The following is a 19941-nucleotide window of genomic DNA, read 5'->3' as shown; positions in this document are numbered from 1 at the left end:
ACTGACAATTGTAATTCTTAAAAACCTGCAAGTAACTGAATTTTCTTTACACAACATGAGTCCTGAAATACAATAAATATTCTTAACTACAGCTATCAGTTATAACAATGCAAACACACAATACCTATGTGAACATCCAATGCTGCTGATGACTTGTCAGTCGTAGGATCACTGATAAGTAATGCTTTGATGCCATTAGTAAACGCTAATCCACGATATTCCCTCTTATCCTCAGGAGATTTAACTATTTCATTTACTACTCTCTTCATGATTGGACTACTCATTCTGCTGTACGGTAATTTTTTAATGCTAAAAAAAAAAAATACAAGAGTGTGTCACATATGCTGCAAGACTTTAAAAAAAAACACACTAAGATAAAGTTTACACATGAAAATAGTTAACAGCATCTTTAAGTTATTTTTTTTTACAAATCAACATATTCTAGCAACGAAAGCTGAATACTTAATGTATTTCTATTGCCAGTTTCAACTCCCTCACCATCACAGCTAAGATTAGCAGGAGTTAGCCTGCAGCCTAAAACTTTCCCAGGCTATCTTAAACTCTCCCCTTTACATACACATACCTTTTCGGTAGAGGGGGAACAAAGTGTTGATTTCAGTGGAAAAGGAAGGGGCTGCAGTAGATGGTCTGATGAAAGGACAGGAGAACCACGAGGGGCTACTGCTCCAGCAATGCCAAGGGCAGACACAAAGCGTAGTTCAGGAAAAAGTACAGTTTTGTACCTACCATAAATGTAGATGTTTGAGTGCTAATACAGATGCAGTCATAACAGATGGGTTCTCCTGCCGTCAGGCGGGTCTTCGGTCGGCCGAATTCCAAAGTCTAGGTCTGGCGTCGGTTGTCGTCGCTTCTTCCCTGATGTCAGTGCGACAGGGGTATAAAAGAACCAGCCGATGCCATTTTCTTCAGTTTTTCTTGCCCCAGATGTCCGGTGCCCCCAGAAGGAAGGCAATACATAAATTTGTGTAATAAAGCAATGCCATATAATCAAAATACAGTAGTTGCAGGCAAATACACCATACATGAATACCCCAATCAGGTTGTATGAGGAGGTGTTAGCCAACAGGCCTGTCCCAAGAGGGGAAGGAGGGAGGGAAACCTGGACTACAGCTGTATTAGCACTCGAACATCTACATTTATGGTAGGTACAAAACTGTACTACGTTCATTGTGCATACAGCTGCAGTCATAACAGATGGGTAGAATCCCAAAGCTAAGGAAAGGGGTGGTAGGCACTAGGTGGAACTAGAAGGAGCCAGGATGCCCTGCAAGACTGCAGTGGCAAAGCCTGCGATAGTTTTGGAGTACAATGGCAGGTGGCAGTGCTTGAAGAAGGTATGCACAGAACTCCAAGTGGCTGCTTCCAAAATATATTTGGTAGGAACTCCTCTGAAGAAAGCTGCAGAGGTAGCTGTAGCCCTTGTAGAGTGAGATCTGATGCCTGCAGGTACAGTTTTACCATGAAAAGAGTAACAAAAGCGTATGCAGTGAGCTATCCATTTTGAGATTGTCTGTTTGGAAATTGGCTTCCCTTGAGCTCCTATAGCATAGGACACAAAGAGCTGTTCTGATTTTCTGAAAGGCTTTGTTCTGTCCAAATAATAACGCAGCTCTCTGTGGATGTCCAATAAATGCAGTAGTCTCTCCCCTTTGTTTTGAGGATTAGGGTAAAAGGTAGGCAAGTGTATAGCCTGATTCAAAGCTACCCTGGATACCACCTTTGGCATAAAGGACGGGTTGGTTCATAAGGAAACTCTGTCCTGATGGAAGATAAAAGGCTGCACAGCCATGAGGGCTTGTAGTTCCGATACCCTACGAGCTGAGGTAATAGCCAGAAGGAAAGCTGTTTTCCAGGACAAATATTGCAAATCTGTTGAGGCAGCTGGCTCAAAAGGAGGCAAGGTCAGCTTTTCTAGAATGAAATTGAGGTCCCAAGCAGGTATTGGTTGTTTCCTTGGGGGTTTTATATTCTTAGCCCCTCTGAGGAACTGTCTTAAGAGGGGGTGAGAGAATAAAGGTGGATCATTGTTGTATTCTGCAGAAATGGCTGAGGCATGGATTTTGAGGGAGGAGAATGAAAATCCACTGCTTAGCAGCTCAGCTGGATACTGTAATATTTGAGGTAAATTCAGTTTTCCAGGATTCTGGCCCTTTTTCTCATTCCAGGCACAAAACCGTTTCCATTTTGCGGAGTAAGCTTTTCTAGTAGACGGCCTTCTGGCCTCCAAAATGACATCCTGCACCTCCTTGGAGAGTAGGGTCTGTTGTGATGTTAAGGAATCTTCCATGCGGCCAGATTAAGTGTTTTCAGCTGACTGTGAAGAGTTTTGAAGCTGTGCTGAGTCAGAAGAAGAGGCATTAGAGGCAGGGTCCATGGAGGGGAATGCGTCAGACTCCTCAGGAGTGGTTACCAGTGCTGTCTTGGCCAGTCTGGAGCAATGAGAATCATCTTTGGTCTGTCTGCTCTGGTTTTTAATAGAACTTTGGGCAGCAGAGGAAGAGGTGGAAAGGCATAAACTGTCATTGTTGTCCAACTGAAAGAGAGAGTGTCCACTCTCCAGGCCTTTGGATGAAAAGTCCTTGAGCAGAATTTTGTCAATTGGTGATTTTTGTGGGAGGCAAAGAGATCTATATCTGGCCTTCCCCATGCTTGAATTATCTCTGTAAAAACTTGAGGATGCAACTTCCATTCGTGTGGATCTGTCATGTTTCTGCTTAGGTTGTCTGCCAGCGTGTTTTCCTTACCTGGCAAGTACTGCGCTTGAAGTTCCATTTGTAATTCCAGAGCCATGTTCCAAAGTGACATGGCCAGCCTGCATAGGGGGTATGAATGGGTTCCTCCCGGTTTGTTTATGTACCATATTACTGTGGTGTTGTCTGTCCTTATCAATAGTTGACCTGGATGCAGAAGGTCTTTGAAAGCTATAATAGCATTTATTACTGCTAGCATTTCCTTTTGATTGATGTGAAGGTGCTTTTCTTTTTGGGACCATTTGCCCTGAATGCATCGATCTGTCATGTGCGCCCCCCTCAGGCGTAGTCAGAGGCGTCTGTTGTGATGACTTGATTTGCATGAGGCTTGCAGAATGGGAGACCTGTGTTTGTTTGGCATGCTTGAGCCCACCACAGAAATTCCTTTTGAAGACATGGAATTAGTGGTATTATTGTTTCCAAACTGCGGCTGTGTTGAGACCATAGGTTTTTCAGGTACCACTGAAGTTTCCTCATATGCAGCTTTGCACATAGGATTAGCAGGATGCAAGATGCCATGAATCCCAGAGCCTGCAGGATTTTCCTTGCAGGCAGCCTGGTGAAATTTGCTAGTGTTCTGAGGTATTGAGTTGCCCCTGCTTCTCCGGCGTGAGGTAGGCCATCTGGGTGTTTGTGTCCAAGTTGGCACCCAGGAAAATTATATTCTGAGAGGGTATTAGCCTTGATTTCTTTTTGTCGACTGTGTATCCCAGAAAATTCAACAACATTATTACAAAAGCCAGATGTTTCAGAAGTATGTGCTTGCTGTCCGCTTGGATCAGGCAGTCGTCCAAATATGGCTATATTTGTATCCCTTGAAGTCTGCAGTAGGCAATTACTGATGCCAGGCATTTCGTGAATACTCTGGGCGCAGTAGATAAGACAAAGGGCAATGCAGAGAATTGATAATGAGTTGAACCTGCAAGAAATCGGAGGTATCTTCTGCAATTTCGTCTGATTGGGACATGCAGGTATGCCTCCTTGAGGTCCAATGTTACCAGTCAAGACTCCTTGCCCAGCAAGGGAAGAAGCAGCTGTAATGTGAGCATCTTGAATTTTGGTACGAGTAAAAATGTGTTTAGGATGGATAGGTCCAAAATAGGTCTCCAATCTTTTCCCTTCCTTGGTACCAGAAATAGTCTGGAATAAAAACCTTGACCTTGTTTGTGAGTAGGTACCTCTTGAATAGCTTTCATGTCCATGAGATCTGAAATTTGTCTTTGTGCCTCTGCCCTTTGATTGTGTGGCAGGTTTGGCATGCCTCTCATTTTTGGAAGGGTGTGAAAATGGAAACTGTAGCCTCTGTTTATAATGTCCAGGATCCATTTGTCTTTTGTGACAATATGCCAATTTTTTGAAAATAATGTCAGTTTTCCGCCTAAGGGTGCTGCCATTTGAGCCTTGCTTGGCATGCAAAGGGGAAGTCATTGGACTTGCTTTCTGAATGGCTGCGAACTATCCTCACCACCTCTTTGTGTAGGACTTTGCCATTGTCTGCCTCTAAATGATCCTTGAGATTACCCTCTGCCCCTCGGGCGCCTGTATCTATCTCTTTGGGGTCTGTCCATGGCTGGAAAGGACCAATTTTTGGAAGGCCAATTTCTACTGAAACGTTGAGGTTGTACCTGTAGAAAATCTTTCACTGTTTGCATTGATTTAGCCTTTTCCTCCATTTTCTTTAATACCTCCTCAGCTTTAACACCAAATAATAAATCCTTTTGTAGAGGGGCATCTAGTAATTTAGCTTTGACATGATCTGGCAAGGTTTGCTCCTTGAGCCAGGCATGTCTACGTATGACTGATCCTGTAACAGCAGCTCTACATGAGGCCTCTAGAGCATCAAAACCACATTGCAAGGTATGTTTACCCACTTGTTCTGCACTATGCATCAAATCCTGCAACTCCTTCAAGTCTGGTTGTTCAGGTTGTGACATTTTACTTCTCAACTGTGATAACAGAAACTGTTGGTACTTTAGCATATGGAACTGGCAGTTTAATGCCCTCATGGTTAAGGTGGCCAAGGTGTATACCTTTTTTCCCCAACTTTCTAAGGATCTGGAATCTCTTTCGGAAGGTAATGGATTTTTAGCAGTGGAGGCCTTAATTCCCTTGGGGCCCTGTGAGACAGTTTCTGAGTCAGCCGCATGGCTTTTGCATAAAAATTGGTGCGAGTCAGGAACCCGGTAGTACCAGTCAGGCTTGACTGGGGCTGGAGGTAAAGAATCCGGGTTAAGGCAGGCCTCCGAGTACACATCATCTAGTATGTCTAAGACAGGAGGTATAGCCAGAGGACTGTGCTGAGGTAGCAAGAGAAAATCCCTAAGCCTTTTCTTGGAATCTGAGTACTCTTGGCCTTCCCAGTGGAAGTGTTCCCTTAAGGTATGCAAGGTTTCCCCAAATGAGTAATCCTCTGGGGGGGAGACAGAGGGAATGGACTCCTCTGCATCAGAATCTTCAAAAGGGGAGTAAGAATGATCCTATTCATAAGAGTGCTCTGAAATAATGGAGGCCTGGTCAGAGGAGGGGGATTCTTCCTCCACTCTGGGCCTTTTGTCCGGGGGAGGGGGTTGAGAACCCCTGATAAAAGTAATTAAATCCTCAGCCATTTTAAGTATCTGTTTTTTAGGTATGGGGCCTGGAGAAGGGCCCTGTGTAGCTTGTCTCTTAGAATGCATGGCTGCTTTAGACTTAGTGAAAGCCTTGATGGAAAAAGAAGAGGAAGGTCTGAAGACACCTTGAGAGGAGGCAGACCTGTCTACATTTTGAGATTCACCACCAAAAGTGGCTTCGGTATCTGTAGTCGGGGTGTGGGCCGAGGAGCCTGTGACCTCGGGCACAGAAGACACTGCCAATGAAGTGTCATCAGTAGGCAGGGGCTGCGTAGCCGCCTCGCTGAGAACCAGACCACCTGTAGTCGGCTTTGGCGTGGTGTCGGTAGAGGCCGCGGACCTCGTGAGTCTGTCTTTATCTTTGCGTTTTTTAGACAAAACTGGAGTCTGAGTATCCGACGACATAATATAGTTAAATTTTTTGCCAAAATAGTGCTGGGCAAACTCCGCCCGATGCTTAATGGTGCGTTTGTTGAATGTAGCAAAAAAAACGACAGACCAAGACGTCGTGGTCTGGGCCTAAGCAAGGAATGCAGAAGGAATGAAAGTCCTTATGCGGTATTTGCTTCCCACATGAAATACAATTATTAACTTTGTCTGACATCGGTCTGAGGCAAGAAAAGTTTCCCCAACGGGGTACTTAGCTTTCAAGAAGACTTCGGTTGCAAAATTTTCGTAATTTCAGGAGCTGGCCGACCGGCACTTGCGAACTGCTTCTGCTTCGGGCACCGCGCGGCAAGAAAGACTGAAGAAATGGCGTCGGCTGGTTCTTTTATACCCCTGTCGCACTGACGTCAGGGAAGAAGCGACGACAACCGACGCCGGACCTAGACTTTGGAATTCGGCCGACCGAGGACCCGCCTGACGGCAGGAGAACCCATCTGTTATGACTGCAGCTGTATGCACGATGAACATCAAGTAGTATGTTTTACTTGCAAGAAAATAGGCCATATTAAACAAGATTGTCCATATTATAAACGATGGAAAGAAATCCAAATACAAAAGGGTATATATACATAAAATGCTAATTCCTCTAAACCTAAATCTAGGGAACAAAGTCACAAAAAGAGGCACACGATGACAAATGATCACAGGATCAAAGTCAAAAGGATTCAGGGGAAAATAAGTTATACTCTGTAGAATACACAGAAAATCCACTAAATGGTGCATAGCAACAGTTATCCCACTCCACAAAGGGGGAGCCACCACGGACCCTGGGAACTACTGCCCCATTAGCCTGATGAGCCTGGTCTGCAAGGCTATGGAACGTATCATCATGGAACTTATAAGCAATAACACTGGTAATCTCCAAACTCTAGACCCTACCCAGTTTGGGTTTGTAAAAGGCAGATCATGTCTCCTAAACCTGACAGACTTCTTTGAAGCGGTCACCAAAGTCGTAGAGGAGGGTAAGGTGGTTCATACAGCCTATCTAGATCTCGCCAAGGCTTTCAACACCATCCCCCAACTCTGGAATTCTAGATAAACTCACTAAACTAGGTATAAATCCCTATGTCACAAGATGGGTTGTCAACTGGCTCACTGACAGAACCCACATTGTGAAAGGAGCAGACTCTAAATCCAACTTCAGACCAGACTCTAAATCCAACTTCAGACCAGTGACAAGTGTAGAACCACAGGGTTCAATCCTAGGTCCTCTCCTGTTTGGTATCTACTTCTCTGAAGTACAGGCTAACACAGAAGGTCTTTGGCTAACAAAGTTCGCAGATGACTGCAAACTAGGAGCCATAATCAAAACTCCTAACAATGTGGACATCCTACAAAAGGGCTTCACTGGGACAGATGCCTGGTGTCAAAGCCATGGCTTCAAGCTCAATGCCAAAAGTGCATCGTCATCCCTTCTGGTAAAAACTCTGAACCTATGAACTACCACATATGCGCTGATCTACTTAACACCAAAAGTGTGATAAGAGATCTTGGGACACAGGTGGACAATAGTCTCTCCTTTGATAATCACATCGTCACAGTAGTCAGGAAATCCTTCTACATGGCACACATCACAAAAGGTTTCTCATCCAGGAAAAAAAAAGAGGTCATTGTTCCCCTCTACTAATCACTCAGTAGACCCATTATAGAGTACAACGCCCCTTTTGGTATGTACCTCACAAGACATCTACAACAACTGGAAAGGCCACAGAAATACCTCACAAAGAGAATTACCGGCCTCAAACAGACGCCCTACGCAGACAGTCTCAAAAAACTCCAGCTTTACACTGTCACATCACCTACTCAAAGGCAATTTCTGCCTAATATACAAAGCTATGTCAAACCCAGAGCTGTTGGACACGCTCCACTTAAAGAAATCCCAATCCCTCCGAGCTACACACTCTAGGGACCTAAACCTTGTCACCACAATAAACAGAACATGCTGGAGGGATAGATTCCTGTCCCAGTGACTTCCTATACTCTATAACAAACTACCTATCTATATCAAACAAAGCTCATTAGCACTCCAAGAAAAATCTTGATGACTGGATGGAAGATAGGAAATTCACCCCGGGGATCACTTCTGTGGCTCTGCTTGACAGGGGCACAAGAAAATAATTTTCTTGGGTGGCAAAAGCTAGTGTACCATCTGACTAGGCTTATACAGGCCCTAGGGCCAACAGCCTAGTACCTACCTATGAACCTATAATCCCTCATATGGCACTGGTCAGGAAATAAAATGTGAGATAGAAAGTGCAAAGTACTCTTTAGACAGTGATGACAGGAATAGTCAAGCGAAGAACAAAACATGTTGTCTGTGTAGTTACAGACGTACCCAGGACAACGGTTCAAAACAAATTTGATTCCAATTAGGAGTGCCCCCCCCCCCCCAAGTAACTTTTCTGACTGCTTTCAAATGCGGAGAGGATGGACATCCATTAGCGGACGTATGGGTGGAGGGAACATTATGGAAGGATGTTTTACTTAATACCAAGGCGGCAGTCTCAGTCACTAACAAACACTTACCTGTTAATCCATTAAAGCAATCCTATATTCAAGGGTTTGATGGCAGTACTTGCATGCCTGTAGGTAACAAACCAGTTAAATGTTTCACAGAAAATTGAATTCCAGTGGAGACCACATTTCTTATGAATCCCAGCTGTGGGATAACAATTCTCGGTGTAGATATCTTGGGTAAACTGGGAATAGTAATTGACTTTACTAACAGGGTTTTGTGGTCCGCCAGTGCAGATGACAGACCTAATACTGTCAAACAGTTTTCCTGTTTTGTGATAAATGCAGATAAGTACAAAAAAGACTGACAAAAGACACTCAGAAATGCATGACAAATGGGAACAAATTAAACAGCAATTTAGAAGTGCCAGTTAGTGTAGGTAGTCCTAGTGATAACATTCCTCCATTTCAGAAGCAATATCCAATTCCCAAAGAGGTAAGAGGATATGAAGAGGTGTAGAAGAATGGGAACGGGCAGGCATAATTCAAAAAGGTTATACTCCCACAAATTCACCAATCTGGCCAGTGAAAAAGAAGGATGATAGTTACAGATTAGTTATTGATTTATGTCAAGTTAATCAATTTACCACCCCTCGTGCACATTTAGTTCCAGGAGTGCCGGAATTGCCAGCGAGAATAAAACCTCAAAGTAAGTGGTTCACAGTCACCGATTTAGCTAATGGATTTTTTGCAGTCCCTTTACAAAAGAAAAATTGGCAACTGTTTGCTTTTACCTTTGACAATCAACAGTACGTAATGATGCGCTTGCAACAGGGATTTCAAAATAGTCCTGTGACTTTTCACCAAGTTGTGGGGGAAATTTTAAAATCCTTAGATACAGATGACAGTGTCACAATCATTACACTGATGACATCCTTACTCAATCAGAAATGGTATAACAGTATGAAAATTACTCTACAGGATGCAGGATTCAAAGTTAACAGTGAAAAGGTTCAGGTTTTCTCACAAGAGGTGAAGTTTTTGAGAGAACAATAGTCCATCCCACTGGCAGATCCCCTTGTGAGGAGAGAGTAAAAGGAATTCTGGAATTGCCACAGCCATTGCCCATTTTAGAATTGCATAAATTTCTAGGGATTATGAACTATAACAGAGAGTTCACAGAAGACTGGGGAGAAGTACTATCTTTCAGATCTTGTCAATTATGACGGAAAATCCCATAATTGTGTTCAGAGTTTAGAACACCCAGACATTTTGCCATTAAATGCACATTTCCAAAGTAGTTTACCCACAGTTTACATAGATGGGGCAAGGTTTTGGAAAGATGGGAAATATTTGACAGGATATGCGGTAATCCCAAGAGACGGCCACAAAAGCCTATTCTGAAGAAACTGCCAGGTTACATGTCAGCCCAAAGGGCAGAATTAGAAGCAGTAAAGTATGTTTTACATCATTTTGAACCTGTCAATATTTACAGTGACGGTGCCTATGTGGTAAATTCTTTACGTTTACACACGGCAGTTTGGGCCAGAATGGGATTACTCGACAGTGTTGGCAAACCCCTCAAACATGCTCCAGTACTACAGGAGTTATGGGCATTGATTACCCAGAATGATTTACATGGAAAGTTTAGTATTGGCAAAATCAAAGGACATCAAAAATGTAACACAGAAGAGGCTAGAGGAAATGCTTTGGCAGATGCCAAGGCAAAGCAAGCAGCTGAAACAGGTGAGTGGTTAGATCCACATGACTGTTTTGAACACGCAGACAGGATAATGTCAGTTGAAACAACTACACCTGTAGAAATACAGGATTTGGTAACCCTTCAAAAAGAGAAAGGAATTCCCGAAGAACCAGAGAGGTGCACACAGGAAGGGGATGTCAATCAGGAAATTGTCTAGCCAATGCCAGATAGAAAAAAATATACCATATCGGCCAGGAGATCTAGCCAGACAGTTGGTCGAATATAAATCACAAAATTGCAGGCCACATAGATACAGAAAAAATATAGAGTATAGTAAAACAGAAGATGTGGAATCCATGTCTGAAAAAGCTGTGTAAGACAATATTAGAAGGACGTTTGGTTTGTCTACAAACTAATGCAAGTGTAAAAAAAAATTGCATAGGGTGCCAGTGGCAGATGGGCCATGGTACGCTATCCAGGTAGATTATGCAGGGCCCCTACCAGCTGCAAAAGGAGGATACAGATACCAGTTAGTGGTGGTTGATGTGTTTTCAAAATGGGTAAAAGTAATTCCCACCAAGAGTATGACAGCTAAAACCATGGCAGAAGCATTGCGGAAAAACATTTTTGTCCACTGGGGATGGCCTCGAGTCATAGAAGCAGATGATGGCCGCAGTTTACAAGCCAAATAATGTGGAATTTGTGCAAATTGTTGGCGATTCAGCAAAGGTTTTATGTTCCATATCATCCGCAATCCAACGGAATTTCTGAAAGGATGAACTGGACAATCAAAGAAGTTAAAAAGGCGCGTTTGGAAAAAGGCAAGGACTGGATGAGATATTTGCCGGGTATTCTATTAGGCATTAGAGCTACACCTAACAGTAAAGTGGGAATTTCACCTTTTGAGGAGATGAGAGAGAGAAAAATGCCCCTCACACTTCCTTGTGACCCAGAAACGGTGGATAAATCGACCATTACTGACAGCAGCAGAACACCAAAAATGGTTGAAAGGTATACGGGGGGGGGGGGGGTATGTGATACTATAGCCAGAGAACAGGCTTACACAGTCTGTGGAAGAGCATGCCAATGCTTCCCACGGAAATGAAACTACAGTGCAGAGATGAGGTACTTATAAAAAATTTCCTGAAAGGGGACCATGGGACAGTAACCGGCAGGGTCCCTAAGAGATGACAGAACAAATAGGACCACTGGAATACAGGGTACAAAGGAAAAGATTAACCCCAGGAAACTGGGGACATCCAAACAAAAGCAGCACACCATGTTGGTTCATAGTGACTAGTGTAAGCTAATAAAAGCAACAACAGAGTTAAAAGTAACACTCTGTTAACAATGTTAGGAAAGTAATATTTATTTATTTATTATTTTACATTTGTTAACCGGGATAGTCCACTGGACACAGGTCCATTTTCAGTGGAGGCATGGGGAGAAAAGCTTCACACACATGAACATGTAACAAAAAACTACAAAGTTTACAAAGTATATTTAGATACAAAATGCAGCGAGTCTTAATTAATAGTAGTATATTCATACACAGCAGAGACAATTAGTAAAAACAGAGAAATCGTACAGTAATAACTTCATTAGTCTAAATATATATATATATATATATATATATATATATATATATATATATATATATATATATATATATATATAAAATTACCTCAATCATTGCTGGAGGGAGTCGTGTAAACCAACAACTTCTTAAAGGTTACTGGGGTTTAAACCATAGCAATCTATTTCATTATACTGTATATATTTCTACAGTAATAGAATATAGACCTATCTGTTCCTCTTGAGGTGCGAGATAGTTAAGGTGGTGTAGGGTCTAACATAGTGGAGAGTGGTGAAGTGCAAGAGCACAGCCAGTTATTAGTGAGACGCAGTTTAATGCTTTTTTGAACTGTATGAATGATGTCATAGTAGTTATGTTACAGGATAGAGAATTCCATATTTTGGCTACATAATTAGAAAAGAGGGCACCACCTGCTGTATTATTTGACTTGGTTACTGTGAGAATAAGTTTGTTAGTGGAGCAGAGAGTTCAGTTATTGGTGTGGAGGTGTGGAGGTGAAGTAGGCTTTGCAATGCAGGATTTTATCTGGTTGATATAAAACTTTATGGGCCAGTGAGAGTTGGTTGCAATGCAGGAGTTGAAGTTCCAACCAGTTGAGCAACTTTAAGGATGAGCAGTGGTGACATCTAAAGGGGGAGTTAGAGGTAAATCTAACTATTTTGTTATAGCAGGAGTTGAGCTTAGCTAGGTTTGCTTTTCTAAGGTTGGTGAGAATATGTGAGGCATAGGGGAGGGTAGAAATAAGGAGAGTGTGAGATATAGTAGCTTTTGTTTGCTGGGTAAGGAATTGTCTATTACTATAGAGGCTACCTAGTTTTTTGTGAACTTTCTTGGTCTGGGAAATACAAATATCTAATTTTAGATTGTTATCAATCTCAATGCCCAGGAGTTTGGTGTGATCTGTGAGAGGGAGAGTAGATTTGTTACTGGACATATTAAAGGAAGAAGTTGATGGGGAGGACCTAGTGGGTTTAAAGAGTAGTGGTTTGGTTTTAGCAGGGATTAGGATGAGTTGGATATTGGACAGCCATGTTTCTATAGAGAGGAAATATTCCTGAGTTAATGTGTGAAGTTCCTGTAGTGAGGAAACTGCACAAATTAACGTAAAATCATCAACATATTAGATGACAGATGCTTTGGGAGTGGAGGAATGAAGCTTACTGGTATACAGGTTGAACAGCAGAGGACCTGAAATAGAACCCTGGAGAACACAAAGATAAACTTGGAGAAGGGGGGAGAGTTCTTGTTTCCACAAGACTGCTTGTTGACATCCAGCTAAACAGCTCTGGAACCAGGCTATGGCGAGAAGAGAGAGTCCTAATTCAGACAGTTCTTTGATCAGAATATCATGTCTAACTATATTGAAGGCTTTTGAGAGGTGAAGAAAAGTGGCAGAAACATATTTACCAGCATTCCTATGAGAGGTTACTTGTATTGGAGAAGAACAATAAGACAGTGGTGGTACTATGGAAGTGACAGAAGCCATGCTGGGTGTTTGATAAGACCCTGTATGTGTGCAAGTAGTGAATCATTTGGAAGTGTATGCACTTTTCATGGATTTTTGATAAAGGGGATAGGATTGCTATAGGTCAGTAGTTTGTAAGCTCTGTAGAGTTACCTCCTTTATGTAGGGGATTATGCGAGATATTTTCCATATATCTGGGACGGTGGCTTCTGAGAGGATTCTGTTAATTAGAATGTCTATAGGGTAGGGCCACTGCATCGGCATCAATTTCTAAGAATTCCCCTAGTAATTTGTCAGCAGCCAGAGTAGTGGGCTTAAGCTTTTTGAGGTACTTTTTTATCCTATCTACATAGATTGACTGGAATTTGAAGGAGCTATTCCTTATGAAAATAGTGATGGGTTCAGAGGAAGGGTGTATGTGTTGATTCTTCTGTTGGTTGGCTAGGATCAGTATTGTTTCAGTAAAGAATTTATTAAACCGAGTGGGAATATGGTCAGAGTTGTTTACTAAGATGGGAGAGGGGTACCAGTTTTGCCTGGTAGTAGTAATTTGTTAATGGCTGCCCAAATTTTTTGAGGGCTATTTTGGTGCTTGATTTGAAGATTGGAGTAGTAATTAATTTTGTCAAGTTTTACTAGTTTCTTAGCTTTATTCCTAAGCTCCTGATATTTTTGTTTTGCAGCTGGGGACTTAACAGTTTTCCAGTGATCCCATGCTTTATCTCTAGCTTTGAGGAGGGCTTTGGTTTCTTTGGTAAGCCATGGAGTGAGATTAGATCTGGTTCTTATGGTTCTAGAAGGGGCGTGAAGATCTAATACATTTAAGAAGGTGTTATTAAAGTAAGTAACGATCTCATTTAATTCCAGGTATTTCAAGGGTGCCCAATTGCAATGTTTTAGTTGTACTGTGAAATTGATGGGGTTAAAGTTATTTTTCTTTGTAATAAAATGATAGACTGTACCTTTGGGATTATGGTTGCGTGGTCATAGAAGGAAGGTTGGCAGATGGTGACATAGACCATCAGGGAGGCAACATGCAAGAGAAGTGTGGCTAGGTTTATTAGCTAGAATCCAGTCAAGGATTGATTCCCTGTTGGTTGTTTCGTCAATTCTTGTTACAGTTTGGATGGCTTGGATAACGCCATGGAGATTAATATGATTTTTTGGGGTGTAAGAGTTACAGGATAGCCAATCTATATTAAAATCACCCAGAATGAAGGTTTCATTTTGGAGAGATAACACTACCAATGGAGCAGATTTTCTAGAGTGAGTATATTGCTGCCGGGAGATATATAGCATCCAATTATGTTTATTAGTTTTTTTGAGTGGAGTTGCAGTTCGGTGAACAATGTTTCTGCATTGTCAACAAAGGGATATTGTATACTTAGTATTTGCACTATGAGATGGTTCTTAAATAATATAGCAATGCCACCACCTGTTTTGTCCTTTCTATCCCTCCTTAGTATATTGTATCCTGGGAGAATAATTTCATTGTCGTTGATATGTGGCTTTAGCCAAGTCTCAGTTATAACCACTATGTCTGGCAGGTATAGAGAAAGACAGGCGTGCAGGTCAATAATTTTTGGTGGGGATACTTCTACAGTTTATATTTAGAAACAGTAGGTCAATAGTTTTCATAGAAGTTGATTCAGACTACTGGGAAGAAGGGGAATTTTCTGGGGGGTGGGTAGGTTTATAGTAGTTGCTGGTACAGGGTTGGGATGAAAATCCCCAGAGCAAGACAATTTAGAAGAAATGTAAAGCATGGACTGCAGGAGTTTTGTGATTTGTCTGTTGAATTTTAGGGAGGGTTGATATTTGGGGTGAGGTAGTATTTTAAAGCATGAGTAGTCGGTAGGTGATAGGGTAAGGATAGAGGAAGAGATCGAGAAGTAAGATTGAATGTACTTATGATGAGAGGCAACAGCACCTGCATAATGTGGGGTTACCTGTAGGTGGGTATGGTAAGAGGTGAGGAGAGAAAGTGTAAGTAGTACAATTATGGAAGCAATATGTACTAGTAAACATGTTAATAAGATGAGTAGATTGTAATCTTTTTGCAGGGTAGGGTTTGGGAGTAACAGTTGGTGCATCACTGATAGTAGTAGTAGTAGAGTAGAGTTAAAGGAGAAGCTTAGGAGGAGAGTTAGATGATATGGGTAGATGTACTTGATTGGGTAATGACGTGGGAGGTGTGGTTGTGTGTAAAGATAAATGTAGCGGGGGTGGGTGAGAATTGGGTGGTAGGGTAGAGGAGCGGAGAGGGGCTACATCGGCAGGCTATAAGCAAAAAGAGGAATGCACACAAAAAAACAATCAGTGGAGAAGATAGACGTGTATAGAAGTGTTATGATAGTTAGGAGATATGGGCAGAGAAGGTAGGGAGAGCTTAAGGGTGGTAGTAACCAAGTATTGACAGAGTTTTAATATAAAAGCCAGTAAGATTATTATGAGAAAGAGAGGTGTAAGGCAGGCTCTGGTTGGTTACCAACTACAGCGCTTATGGCAGGTAAGAAATACAAGATTTATTTGCAGTCTCAAGGTATAGTTAGAGTCAGTGAGACCTGTGGTTATCCTTTGTGGTAGACACCTGCTGTTAACGAGTGAGCTGGTGGGGAGCCATGAAGTGGGCTGCTGAGCTGGATATTTCCAGGCTGTTTTCCAGGGACCCAGAGTGTCACGGCTGGGTTATGACCTGTAAAGGAAAGAAATGGGTTAACTGGAAGTCTATTTAAATTTGTTTCTAGATGCTGACAAACCCAGTTGGAAGGAAGCCACAGGAAATGGAGGAAACTAGATCTCACACATGGAAATGCAAGTTTTGGGGGTGCATGTTAATACTCATAAGCATTTCAGTATTAATACGCCACATTTTGTTAATAATAACGATATGTGAACAGATCAAGGTGATCCAAACGAGAGATGTAAATACAGAAGGAAATTAAAATAAAGGTAAAGGTAATTAAAAAAAATATATACATACAAATCAAAATGTAAATTAAAAGGTTGTAAAGAAAAAAAATGGGGAGAGAGACTCCAATATAATGGATCACGAGAACAGGGACATCATTACTGGGTACCTGATTTCAATAAATTTTTGGCCATGCAAAAATTGTTTACAAAGGTACATAAATCAAACTGTTTGGTTTATAGCCACATTCCTTACAGAGGGAAAATGTCATTACATGCAGTCCCTGTAGATGTTACAGATGAAGGTTTTATGTTTAAAGGATCTTATAAAAATAGAATTGTAAAACAATCAACCATAAAAGACCATTTACAGTTGATGGAAGCAGAAAAAGGGATACTCTGTTTTTAAAAGAAAGGGACAGTCAAGAGTGGGTATTAGTGATTTTAACAATTCCATTACTTTACACCAACGTTGGTCACGTGAGAAGCTGGAGTATCATGGAGGAGTTGATAAAATAAAAACAGTATGGGAGTCTACACATAATACTTCTTTTAAAGAAGGGATGAAAGACTTATTTAAGGGTGAGGCCACAGCTAATTCAGTGGACCAAGAGAATGTTACAATTCTGGCAGAAGGGTTCTTCTTCATATGTGGGCAGAAGGCTTATAAATGGCTATCGATAAGATGGCAGGGATCCTGTTACATACGGCATGCAAGTTCAAGTGATGAAAATTACTCACACATTACCAGAAGCCATGGTAAGAAATCACAGGAAAAAGAGCTCCTGATCGTTTTTCCAAAATAGAGGATGATTTAAAACAATTGGACATAGGAGATGGTGTTATTCCAGGAGCTGGGATCGTTCCCTAGTATAGTGCCACTAAGACAATATGGGAATTATGGAAAGTTGCAAAGCTGATGGAAATTTTAGCAAATGCAACTTATGGATGGTAGCAATGAGGACGAAAATGGTCCTCCAAAACAGAATAGCTTTAGATTACCTGCTTGCTAGCCAAGGGGGGGGGGGGGGGGGGTATGCACTCTGATCAAAACGGAATGCTGTATGTACTTTCCTGGTAAATCATAACTGATAAATCGACATTTAGAGAAAATTGCAGAAGTTTCCTTAAAATCCAGGAAAATATTGGGTATAGAGAGGTCCAATTGGTTAAGCAGACTGTTTTCAGATTGGTGGGGTACTATAATCATGGCACTGATTGCCTTTATTGTCATTATTTTTTTTATCTACAACAATTTGCATGTCTGTTAAAATTTGTCTTAATAGAACTATTAATCGAGTAACTGCAGTGGACAAAAGGGATCGTATTCTTCTGTAGACTGCATTTTTTCTCTGGCTTATTAAAATAAAAATGGGGAATTGATATATATTATGTAACATTAAATATTTTTCCCCAAAGCAATTATAAAAGTATGCTTTTATTGATACAATGTTTTTAAATAATGCTTGTTTCTGTATCTTAAATACAAGATATGAATAAAGAAATTATGCACTCACCATACCGTTCCCATGGTTGTAGTCCATCTCGCCCTTCATTCTTACATATGGGTTCGGAGCTGATCCTCGGCTCCGACTCGGCTGATTACAAAGCTCGAAGTCTCTCAGTTGGCTCCTGGCAAGGTAGGTATCCCATATTGCACTAGTAATAACCTCAGATCTTGTTTGCTGCTATCTAAAAGAATGATAGAACATAATTCCACAAGGAACAACAAAATGAAATGTCTCCACCCTACAGAAGATAAATACTATCTTGTCTCCAGATCCTCCAAGGATACATGGATGGGGGTAGGTGGGTGGGTTCGTAAGAATGAATGGCGAGATGGACTACAAACATGGAACGTTATGGTGAGACCATAACTTCTTTATGTTCTATAGTCCTATCTCACCTTCATTCTTACATATGGGACAGCGTCCCTAGCACCTTTTTCTCAGGTGGCTCACAGGAATATACTCCTAAGAACCGTGGAACCAAAGGAGGCTCTACCCCTTGAGGCCAAATCCAATTTGTAATGAGTAATAAAGGTTTGAGGGATAGCCCAAGTTGCTTCTGCACAAATACTGTCAATTAGGATTCTGTCTTGAAAAGCAGCCGATGTGGATATGAATCTGGTAGAATAAGCTTTAATTTTAAACGGGAGTTCCTTGCCATTGGAAGAGTAAACAAACAAGATATAACTTGAAATCCAATTTGATCAAGTTATCTTAGAGACTGGCATACCTTTTCTTGTCTCAGAGAAAGATACTGACAATTGGTCTGATTTTCAAAGCTCCTTGGTTCTTATGTAGATAGAACATTAACTGTCTGTAAACACCAACTTGATGAAATTTATATTCTGCACTGTTTGAATAATTAGGAAAAAAGACTAGCAGTTCGATAGTTTGATTCAAATTAGACAGAGCAAACTTGGGGGTGAAGAACGGATTTGTACGAAGGGAAACTCTGTCTTTATGAAAAATCAAGTAAGGAGGTTTGACTGACGGTGCTTGTAACTCTGACACTCGTCTGGCAGATGTAAAAGCTACTACAAAAAAAGTCTTCCATGAAAGGAACTTCAATTCGCCAGAATGTGCAGGTTCAAAAGGTGGGGAAGCAAGTTTGGACAAAACAAAATTTAAATCCCAAGGAGATGCAGGTTCCTGAAAAAGAGGTCTTAGCAAGGTAGTGCCTTTTAGAAACGATTTACACAATCTGAGAGCCATAAGGTTAGGCTCATGTTGTCCCAAATGAAAATTGGAGATCGCTGCCAGCTGAACTTTGATTGTAGCAGCAGCTGATCCCTGATGAAAAAGTTTGGTTAGGAATTCTAACACCAAGGGAATGAAGGCTGTGTAAGGATCTACATTTTTTCTTTTGCCCAGACAGAAAATCTTTTCCATTTGCTAGCGTATAATTTTCTTGTAGAAGGCTTGTGGGAAGACGTGAGGATATGAGTAACTGCAGGTGAGAAATCATGAAGTCTGACTAGGGATGGAAGTGGAGCAGCCACGCTGCCAAGTTGAGGGTGTGGAGGCAGGGATGGAAGGAGCCTGACGTGTGTCAGGTCTGGAACTGGGTCCAAAGTCCATGGATCTTCTAGAAGGTGGGGCCTGAGAAAGGGGAACCAAATCTGACGAGGCCAGTAAGGACGGTTAAGGATCATTCTGCTTCCCATGGTCTTTGCTTTCTGGATTACCTTTATCATCAGCGGAAAGGTAGGAAATGCATAAAGAAGTCCCGGGGGCCAATTGTGAATAAGTGCATGTCTTGGTGTCACCCCCGCAGGGGTGATAAGGGAGAAGTAGCTGCTGCATTTGACATTGATTAGACTGGCAAACAGATTGCAGCAAGGGTGTCCTCATTTGCGGAAAATCGGTTTCTTGACTTTCTGATTCAGAGAACACTCGTGAGGCATCAAGATTGCCCTGCTGAGCTTGACAGCTATCACATTGGTTGTCCCTGGGATATGCGTTGCAACTAGAAAGCGTTGGGAAGATACCGCCCATTGCAAAACATGAAGAGCCTCTCGACATAGGGGGTAGGATCTAGCTCCTCCTTGTTTGTTTATATACCATACCACTGACATATTGTCCGACTGGATTGCTATCGTCCCTAGAGGAAGAAAGTCGTGAAGTGCTTGCAACACTAGTAGCCCACTGCTTTCATCTCTAGGACATAGATATGCAAGTGAGCCTCGTGATCTTGCCATGTGCCTTGGACAGTAATGCCTAGATAATGCCCCCCCACCCTATCTAGGAGGCATCCGTGGTCACAGTAGCAATGGGTTGGCGAGGAATGAAAGGTGCTCCTGTCGTTAGTTGATCGGGCTGAATCCACCAACGAAGGTCTTTCTTGCAAGATTCTGTTATCAGAACAGGATGAGACAGAGGCAGTTGTTAAAGAGACCACTGGGAAAAGAGTAGTCACTGAAGGATTCTCGTATGTAGTCTGGCTAGCGGAACTAGAGTTATAGTAGAGGCCATGGTCCA

At 41.8% G+C, this 19941-nt stretch overlaps 1 protein-coding gene across 6 annotated transcripts in view; it reads right to left on the bottom strand.

The window, feature by feature from the left end:
* Positions 1 to 19941, bottom strand: part of IDE (insulin degrading enzyme) — a 3524264-nt gene that overhangs the window by 3312586 nt on the left and 191737 nt on the right. For 5 of the 6 annotated variants that reach the window (XM_044056694.1, XM_044056696.1, XM_044056693.1 and 2 more), the window contains one exon: positions 125 to 309. In XM_044056694.1, coding sequence (XP_043912629.1) covers positions 125 to 309 — 185 coding nt within the window. Of the gene's footprint in view, positions 1 to 124; positions 310 to 16080; positions 16087 to 19941 lie in introns of those variants that run through there. The other variant, XM_044056698.1, reaches the window with a different exon arrangement.

Source organism: Protopterus annectens, chromosome 14.part0, assembly GCF_019279795.1.
Source record: "Protopterus annectens isolate FY-2018-M chromosome 14.part0, PAN1.0, whole genome shotgun sequence".
NCBI classification, from domain to species: domain Eukaryota; kingdom Metazoa; phylum Chordata; order Ceratodontiformes; family Protopteridae; genus Protopterus; species Protopterus annectens.
This window is presented reverse-complemented; position numbering and strand designations above follow the sequence as displayed.